This window comes from Musa acuminata, chromosome BXJ1-9 (assembly GCF_036884655.1).
Source record: "Musa acuminata AAA Group cultivar baxijiao chromosome BXJ1-9, Cavendish_Baxijiao_AAA, whole genome shotgun sequence".
Lineage (NCBI taxonomy): Eukaryota > Viridiplantae > Streptophyta > Magnoliopsida > Zingiberales > Musaceae > Musa > Musa acuminata.
The window spans coordinates 1,203,285-1,213,546 of record NC_088335.1 but is presented as its reverse complement, the minus strand read 5'-3'; the positions used below and the strand labels follow the sequence as shown (position 1 = coordinate 1,213,546).

The window sequence follows — 10,262 nt, the reverse complement described above, 5'->3', positions numbered from 1 at the left end:
ATCTACCGAAGTACAGACTAGTTGCTAGACAAGCCGACGATGCAATAAGAAAAAGACACAATAACTAAGTCATGTAGGTAGACTCAATGACTCAGTAAGGACCAACATCTCATAAGACAAGACAAGGATCACTTCTTCCTGAAACCTTGTAACTTGCTCGATGAGCTCAAAATCGTAGACCCTCATCAAACCCAATTCTCGACGAGGCATCACTCAGTGTCTTCTAGTTACATCAGCAGCATGACTCCTCGAGCCTTTGCCTCAGTGACAAGCATTGGGTCTCCTTTTTCCTCTTCAATGCTCCACCTCCTCATGGAAATTATCGATCATAAGGGACTATTGATAAATGACGACATCCCATATGCGATCAAGAAGAACCATGATGTAATAGTGATGTTGTAAGTTAAAGACAAAGAGGCATATCAGATAGTGCAAAAGTGATCAATTTGTAAGGATCCCCTTAGAAAGTGCAAAAGTGATTGATGTGTAAAGATCACCTCAAAAAGAGCAAAAAAATCAGTCACGATGAGAGACATAAGAGAAATTGTGCCCCAGGCACGTGACTAGAGAAAACCCGATCCGTATAATAAGAAACTCATCATGATGGGAAGTACAAGACAAAATATGCCCGAGGTGCATGAGTCAAGAAAACTTAACCCACATAAGAAAAAAATATAATGACAGGAGGCATAAAACAGAATATGTCTGAGCTGTGTGAGTTAGGAAAACCCGACCAGTGTAATAAGAAACCTATCACGATGAGAGACACAAGATAAAATATACCTAGGCCATGTGAATCGGGAAAACTTAGCCCACATAATAAGAAACCCATCACAGCCAGAGGCACAAAACAAAATGTGCCTTTGTTTTGTATGAAAGCCAAGAAAACTTGACCTGCGTAATACGAAACTCGCCATGGCGGGAGGTATAAGACATGTGCTTAAGGTGGATGAGTCGGGAAAACTCGATCTGTAAGAAGAAACTTATCACGTCAGGAGGCACAGGACAAAATGTGCTAGAAACACATGAGTTAGGAGAACCCGACCAATATAATAAGAAACCTATCACAGTAGGAGGCAAAAGATAACTTGTGCCCGAAGTATGTGAGTTTGAAAAGCATGGCATGCGTAATAAGAAACCCACCACGATACGAAGCACATGACAAAATATGCTTGAGGTGCATGAGTTGAGAAAACTTGACCCACATAAAACAAGTATGCCATGGCAAGAGGCACAAGATAAAATATGCCCAAAGCATAAGTTAGGAAAACATGAACTATGTAATAAAAAATCTACCATGACAGAAGACAAAAGATAAAATATGCTCGAGTCACACAAGTTGAGAAAACCTAATATTCGTAAGAAGAAATTTACCATGATGAAAGGCACAAGGCAAGATGTGTCCAGGGCATATAAGTTAGCAAAACCTAACTTGCATGAGAGTAAGTCCTTTATGGCAGGAGACACAAGGGAAAGAATTCCCGAAACATGGAGGTAGAGCATCGATCCCTCCTTTACTCTTGGTGGGTAGGTTATTGCCCAACATATCCCATCATCATGGAGGCCTATAAATTTGAAAAAAAGAAAAGAAAAGATGTATACGAGCACCTCAGGCATAAATGAGACCTCTACATAATAAAAAAAGAGTGCATACCCATCTTTGCCCAAGGCGGGGAGGTCGGGAAATCTGACCTCCACCTTACATCGAGATGAAGGTCGAGAAACCCGACCCCCACCTTCACCAAAGATCGGGAGATCGGGAAACCTAACCCCTGCCTTCATTAAGGTAGGGAGATCGGGAAACCCAACCCCCGCTTCACCGAGGCATAGAGGTCGAGAAGCTTGACCCTCGTTGTTGCTCGAGGTGGGGAGGTCGGGAAACCCAACTCCTGCTTTTACCGAGGAAGGGAGATTGGGAAACTCGACCCCCATCTTTGCCAAGGTGTGGAGGTCAGAAAGCTTGACCCCTGCCTTTGCTCGAGGTATGAAGGTTAGGAAGCCCGATTCCCACCTTCATATGAGGCGTGAAAGGTCGGGAAGCTCAACCCCTACGTCTGTCGAGACGTGGAAGTCGAGAAGAGATGGGGAGGTCGGTAAACCCGACCTTATCCGACCAATGTGTGTCCCTCGATGATACGAGGGGCAAGTTGATGATAAATCGCTATCGACGACGCTAGAGGGAAGCGATCCCGGATAGACGTATCAGACGAACTCATGTCGGATGATACGAGGGGCACAATGGACTAGACATGTCAAACGATCCCATGTCAAACGAACTAGACATGCTGGATGATCCCATGTCAAACGAACTAGACATGTTGGATGATCCCATATCAAACGAACTAGACATGCCACCAAATCAATAATGGATCGAAGAGGAATAAGCTTGACGTTCCAAATGAACTCGACATCGCACTTTGGACCCTTCTTACGAGAGCCTCGAAGCACATTTGGGGGTGAGGGGGGGAGCAAATAATATGGAGTACTCCATTAGCTAATCGTCAACTAACACATAACCGCCACATGGTATCCAAGGTGAAATGAGAAGACGGAGGTCACCCTCCACCCATCTGCCTACGTGGGCCAATGTCCACGATATGTGGTTATAGGCTGCCTCCCTTTGTCACCCACATGGACAAGAGCTCAAGGGGAGGCTATTGGATGTGGTTAAAAGTTGCCTTATCGTAAAATATTTCATGAAATATTCTATCATTTTGTGATCATGTATAAAAGCTCATCCACAACACAATAAAGAAGGGATTATCTTTTTTGATAATTCGTGTTCATACTCATATATTTTAGGCTATCAACTTGGTATCAGATGGATTATGTTATAAATTTTTTTTTGACCTCGGTTTTCATGCAGATGATATATCGAGAGCTCAAAGGGGATATATTGAATTGACTAAGACGTCAATAATTTCTTCATACATTTTGGATTCATCTTGAAAAAGTAAAACTGCGTAGAGTCATCTATAGTGTATAATTCCTCTCGAGTCTTCCATCAACAAAGATAAATAAAAAATTATTAAATTATATTAAAAAAATGTAATGACTTTATTAGATTGATAACTACGTTTAATCTCATATGTAGTAAAGAGTAATGACTTTACAAACACGAGAGTCACTTTTATTCTTAGAGGCGGCTTTTGGGATCCCCTAACTATAATTGGATTTCTATATTAATATGAAAAGTTTAGATGGTAAGTTATAGGCAAATAATAGAAAGTACTCCATCGGTTAATCGTCAACTAACACATAACCGCGATATGGTATCCAAAGTGAAATGAAAAGACGAATGTCACCCTCCACCCATCTGCCCACGTGGGTCAATGTCCACGTTATGTGGTTATAGGCTGCCTCCCTTTGTCACCCACATATACAGGAACCCAAGGGGAGGCTATTGGATGCAGTTAAAAGTTACCTTATCGTAAAATATTTCATAAAATATTCTATCATTTTGTGATATGTATAAAAGTTCATCCTCAACACAATAAAGAAGGGATTATCTTTTTTGACAATTCGTGTTCATACTCATATATTTCAGGCTATCAACTTGGTATTAGATAGATTATATTATAAAAAAAATTTTGACCTTGATTTTCATGTAGGACATATCGGGAGCTCGAAGGGGATACATTAAATTGATTAAGACGTCAATAATTTCTTCATACATTTTGGATTCATCTTGAAAAAGTAAAACTACTTAGAGTTGTATAATTCCTCTTGAGTCTTCCATCAACAAAGATAAATAAAAAATTATTAAATTATGTTAAAAAAGGGTAACGACTTTATTAGATTGATAACTATTTTTAATCTCATATGACTTTACAAACAATCCCCTAACTATACTTGGATTTCTATAGTAATAAAAGTTTAGATGGTCGGTTATATAATTTGTCATTTAAGAAAAGATTGGGAGGTATCTGAAAAACACAAATCTTGAGGTCTTTCATCGAAAATTGTCCTATAATTGTTTATTATTATTATTATTTATTATTTATTATTTTTACGTTTCACTCTCTTCCCATCGGGGCTCAGTTACGAAAGCAAAAGGGAGGAGAGGGGAGCGGCAGCGAGGGACCGGAGCGCCCATCTCCGAGTAGATCCCGTAGAGCGGAGAACGTACGGCTCGGATCCCGCCAACCGGTCGCCGGAAATGAACATCTTCAGGTTAGCGGGCGACATGACGCATCTCATGAGCGTCCTCGTCCTCCTCCTCAAGATCCACACCATCAAATCATGTGCCGGCAAGTCCCTACTCTTCTTCTTCTTATTCTTCTTCTCTGGTTTCTCTTGGAGTCTGGTTTGAATTGTTAGCTTTAGGATTTTCTGCTGAAAGGAAATTCCCTGGAATCATTTTGCGAGTTCTTGCCAGAGTGGAGAGCAGATCAGGGATGACTTTGGTGTTAGGTTAGGGATCTGTAATTGGGTTTCAACATGAAGCCGAAGGGTTATTGGATGCTTATAGTAAAATTGACCACAACGCATGCGTCAATCTGCATGTCCAGATGTGAAGATAATGCATTGTCCACCTTTAGGGTTAATCTTTTGGCTGATCTTCTCGATTGGAAAGTGAGAAGATTGCGAAGACCGAAACTTGGTGCTAGCTATTTACTTTATAGTGTTCTTGATATGGCGTTTCTTCTCGTTCTTGCTTCCTATCAAAATTTCAAACATACTAGTGTAAGCCGATATATTACCATGAGTTGGCTGAGTATAGTCCCTAGGGCTCAAGAAGCTTGGTATAGGTAATGAGGGGAGATTTCTTGTCAATCACCAATAAGCATTATCATTAGTCCTACGATGTGATAAGGGAAACACTCATTTGCAATGATCTCCGACCATGTTGACGTGTTCTTTTCGTACTTGCAAACAGTGCTTTGAGCTAACAAAATATGGATAAAAATTAAGAAGGATCTAAAAATTCTGTAGCTACTAGAAAAAGGTGCTACGATCGATGCCTGTTGCCTATCTATCTCCAACTAAAATAAGCTAATATACTATAAAGCCACTTCAGAGTCATCCAATCAAGTTGGGAAAAGAGGGGATTAGTCATGCTCTGTTGGTGTCATTGTTGTGTTAGGTAGATATATTCTATTGTTAAATGATTATCTTATGTATTTTCGTCATTATTTATAATTGAGGTTTTAGGGAATCTCTAGAGTCCATTTTTCAGTCTCTTTGATATTCAAGTCCTAATGTGATATAATATTAGGTCAGGTTAGTTGTTTAGTTATTTGGGATCATATTTGAAGAGTTGTAGAGGTCTCTTTTTATGGGTTCTGGATAGTGATCAGATGATAAGAAAAAAATCTTTCTCACATGGTCTTTTTGATGGTTACATTTATAAGCCATTGGAAGCTCTTGAGACATGATTATGAGACTTGTTTAGTTTTCCTTGGACAATAAAAAAATATATCTTTTGGATATTTTCTCTCTCACTCACCGTTGAAGACCTTTTTTCATCCGTAAATTGGATGGTAGCTTGCTAGGAGGGCCATATTCTATTAAAAGATGGAAAAGAAAGGGAAGGTGGGAGCAAGCATAATGCTCTTTCCCCTCCACTGGTGGCTCTAGTGCTGTATATAACTTTTTTTATTTCTTTTTCTCTCTAAATATTTTGATGGTCAGTATAGCCTGTGACTATATTTTAATTGACTAGCTGTATCATCGTGGATGACATACATATACTATACAGAGTTTATCATGTTTTAAGATCATCCTGTGATTGTCTTACAAAACATATTAACCGTTTCCCACTGACATTGTTAAATTATATGCAGTGGGGATGATATGTTATAAACTTTTGCTTGTTGTATTTCTAATGTGCTTTACCTCCCTGTGTTCCTAGTTTATGGTATCTCTTGATGCATATATATCGTTATGATTTGTGTTGTTTCATAGCTGACCTACTTTCTGTCATTAGAGCCCAACGAGAGGTGTACAATAAGTTTCTCTGAAGGCTAAGTATCATTTCTTTTATTCCTCACTTTGTTTCCTTGTCATATATTTCGCTATATGTGTCATCTAGCAGATTATAGCTTTTTTCAGAACTACATGTTTAAGCATTTGCAATTTTGTACTTCTCTTAAAAGGTCATAGCCATAAATGCATCTTTGGGTGTTGGTTTGATAATCTAGTATCTTTCAGCTAATAAAGATATCCATCTTTCCTTTTCATTTAATCTAATTCAAGTTTGACCCATTTTTTCTCCAACTTCAATAGTTCAATTATCAATAATATATTCTGGTTGTTTACTTAATAGAATACAAAACATCATGATTTTCTTTCATGCAAGTTATTTACAACCGAGTGTCTAGTATTACTATATTATAAAAGTTTTATTTGTACTCATGAAATAAATCTCAAACCTGACATCCATTATGTATCTAATTCTTGTTTGGATCTTAATTTTGTCTTTTCTGGTATTTCAAATTCTTTGCATCTCTTTGCATTATGTTAAATTGGCTATATTGTATGCTTATAATTAACATAGTTCATGTCATTCCTCTCACAGGTATTTCTCTGAAGACCCAAGAGCTTTATGCTCTTGTTTTTGCCACTCGGTACTTGGATATTTTTACTGATTTTATCTCAGTTTATAATACAATTATGAAGCTTATTTTCTTGGGGAGCTCTTTCTCAATTGTCTGGTACATGAGACGACACAAACTTGTCCGTAGATCTTATGACAAGGAACAAGACACTTTTCGGCATTTTTTCCTTGTATTACCATGTCTACTTTTGGCCCTAGTTATGAATGAAAAGTTCACAATTAAGGAGGTAAGTTCATCTGTTTGATAGGATTATTTTATTTTATTTTTTAAATTGCAATCAACAAGACTTGCAGATTTATGTTGTAATTAGAATGTCATTATGGCTTGAACAGATTCTGTTTGGAATTATTCATGAAATTTGTCTCTTCTGTAACTTGATGCTTCTGCTCTATTTGTCCTGCAAATTTATTTTTACATGACAGGTTATGTGGGCATTCTCCTTATATTTGGAAGCTGTTGCAATACTTCCTCAACTGGTATTGCTGCAAAGGACAAAAAATATAGACAACTTGACTGGTCAATATGTCTTTCTCCTAGGGTAAGCATCCATCCCAGATCTTTAGTTTTTGACTTGAGTTGATAGTTTCCTTGTATTTACAGCCGACCTTATTGCTCTGTTTTCCATTTTAGAAATAATGTCCATGGATATGGAATTTATGTACCTAGAAGATAAGTATCTAACTAATTGCTTCATGATGCTGCTTTGCCACGATTCAATGGATATGAAGTGATTTCATCATAAAAGCCTAACTTGGTTATGTGAACTATTTTTCAAATAAAAGAACAATTTTGTAGGCCACTTACACTCATTTGAAATTTCTTATTAATTGTGGAGATTGTGATTAGATAAAATTTTGAAACTTTGGTTGTTGGTTAAAAGTTGTTGATTTCTGCTTATGCTAACATAAATTTATGAGAAGTATGAGATTTCTCTTGATGTAATAAATTACTTTTCAGTAGCCTGCTAGTATGATTGGTCAATCTCTAATAGTCTAGCCATTTCCTTGACATTCTTGACTTTGCAAGCTCGCATAACTATATAATTGGTTTAATCCTGATGTACGTCTTTGATATCCCAGGATAACATGAAGATGATTGAATACATATTTGGGAAGAAAAGATATTTACTTTATCTGTAAGCCTAAATACTTCCTTAGAACATATATCATTATTATCAATATTCTAAAAGAAATTAACTGAAAATATTATTTTCATAAAATGTTAATTAAAAATTATGCGTGGATAAGGTGGGAGAGACCTGTAGGTAGTGTGGGATGGGAAAAATGGTGGAAGTGACTAGAGCAAACAGCAGCAGTGTAAAGTGCTTGAGAAAGAAAAGTTAGAGGGGACTCTTGAGGGAGAAGAAAAGAGGAACTAGCCTCATTTAGAGGCAGGGTTATAATCCTGATAAGCATTCTGCTTATTACACGACTACCTATTTCTTTGAATTTAATTTTTGAATCCAAATTGTAAAGGTACATCTGTACATGAATCTATATCTCATGATTAGGTAGCCCCAAATCTCCAATGTCATACATTCATTGTGATTGACATGCAAACATGAAAGAGGTTCAGGAATTGTGGTTTCATGTGAAGAGCAGACTTGAACTTCTCAGTCGGTCTCTATTGGGTCTATCCACAGGAAAATGCCTCCTTCCCTATTAAGGAAAAAAGAGAACAATGGGATCGGTTTCCAACAAATCAGGCTAGACTTGTCACAGGCAGATACCTTAATTCAATGTGGTAATGGCCAGTTCCTCATCAGCATGAGACATGCCAATTCATCTGAGTCACTATAACATATAAATGGTAGCCAGCAGACCCGGAGATCCTGACTCCAAATCAGAAAAAATATATTCATAATACATCAGAATCTGGGCCAACTTTGATGTATCTATGCTGTCAATCTATATCTCATGTCCAAGTTGACTTGGAGAACATGAGAAATCTCACTGACATGGTGTCCACATACAGGCTTGGCACATTGTAGTATCATTCAGACAGTTCTGACAAATGACAAGTATGGGCTTTTTTACTGGGTTCATTTAAATAAGACCGAGTTTATAGGTTTTGTTCATGTGGCAGAACCCAGTTGATATGCAGCTTTTATGTGTTTCTAAGTGACTGCAAAATAATGAAATTCATGTAACAATGTACTACAATCACATGGTCTCATTACAATTTTCTAGTGCCTTTTGTTTTAAAGAGAGTTTATTTTTTCTTGTCACAGGTGCATTTTTGTGTAAGTTGTCATCAGATATTATTGCATTGCTCTCAACTTCAACTTTGTAGATAATGCATTTTTTCTCTTTTCTTAGACTTCCTACCATGAGTTTCAGTATGGTTATCAATATCTTCAATTTTTGAATGGTCTCTCCTTATCATGCTCTCTTGGCATACTCTCCATGACTTGCGATACAAATTAGTTCAAGTTTCTTCTCATTCATTTCATGGTTTTCATTTGCGCTTCAGTAAATGGATTATAAAATGTTCTTACAATTGAACATCCAAAACATTTTCCTGCTGATTTTTCTCAACTTCTTTGCAAACTGAAACATATTTCTGAAGACAAGTATTTCCTAGTATGGATAAATCATTCAGAAATTGTTAATTATGTCAGAAAGGTCAAGTCATAATGCTGACCCCACTATTTCTGCACATAAAGTATCAGGGACCAAATCTTCTATTGAAGCAATAACATTGTTGATTATAATTTTTGTAGTGAATAGAGGACAAGCTTTGGAGCCATGGTAAGATCACTCTATTATGATATGATGATGAAGGATTGAGTTATAAAAACATCATGATTAAAGTTGCATATATTGCCCATTAGGCTGCTCTTTTTTGAACTTTTCATAGTGAATACTTCAAACATGCATTGTATCGTCATATGATGATAGTTGTTCTTATATATTGTTGATTGGCTTTTATATGCTATTACCATATTATGTTCCACATACTGAAGATTTTCTTAAATTAAGTGTTTCCTCATTTTGTAAGTTGAACTTGGGATATTTAATTGAACTTTCAAAGTTGCTGAGCACAATCTCTTATGGTGCAGGGCATATAGAGCATTTTACATTTTTAACTGGATTTACCGCTACTTCACTGAGCCTCACTATGTTCATTGGATAAGTAAGAATTCCCATCTTTCCTAAGAATTCAACTTTATCTTATAACTTTTAGTCTCATTTTGCCTTGTTTTCGTTCCACAGCATGGATATCTGGACTGGTGCAGACACTGCTTTATGCTGATTTCTTCTACTACTACTTCAATAGGTAAGCGTTTGTAATGTCTTAAAAACTCTGCTACAATTCTACAAAACGATAGATTCTTTTTCCGTAACATGATGAGTTTGATATCATTCACAGTTGGAAGAACAATGTCAAGCTCCATCTACCAGCATAAATCTGTCTTTCAAGGTCAGCTCTCGTAGGATACAGCCATCACGTGTGAAGAATTCTCATCCGTACGCTCACTATTATGAAGCCCATCTGCTTGTTTGGGTGCTTTAAGCGACTTAAAACCGGTTTTAAGCATGTCAAGCATTTATGAATATGTAAGAATATCCGATCCCATATATGGGGAATGTAGAACTATGTTCAATTCAAGGTATGTGTTCTTTTTATATTCCAATTCAACTGTGCTAGAAGTCAGATCTGAGGTTCCTTATCTGTTTGCGAAGATAACCTGAACTTTCT

The 10,262-nt window shown here is 37.1% G+C and overlaps 1 protein-coding gene across 2 annotated transcripts; it reads left to right on the top strand.

The window, feature by feature from the left end:
• The first annotated feature begins 4,026 nt into the window (after positions 1 to 4,026).
• On the top strand, positions 4,027 to 10,197 carry LOC135583840 (ER lumen protein-retaining receptor-like). 2 transcript variants are annotated; one of them, XM_065081708.1, is made up of 7 exons: positions 4,027 to 4,250; positions 6,521 to 6,569; positions 6,687 to 6,786; positions 6,983 to 7,098; positions 9,622 to 9,695; positions 9,776 to 9,839; positions 9,933 to 10,197. In XM_065081708.1, the coding sequence occupies exons 1-7, from the start codon at positions 4,160 to 4,162 to the stop codon at positions 9,967 to 9,969; spliced, it is 531 nt and encodes a 176-aa protein (XP_064937780.1). In that variant the 5' UTR covers positions 4,027 to 4,159; the 3' UTR covers positions 9,970 to 10,197. The 2 variants fall into 2 exon arrangements, with proteins under 2 accessions (XP_064937780.1, XP_064937779.1); XM_065081707.1 differs by having other exon boundaries at positions 6,521 to 6,786.
• Positions 10,198 to 10,262: the final 65 nt, after the last annotated feature.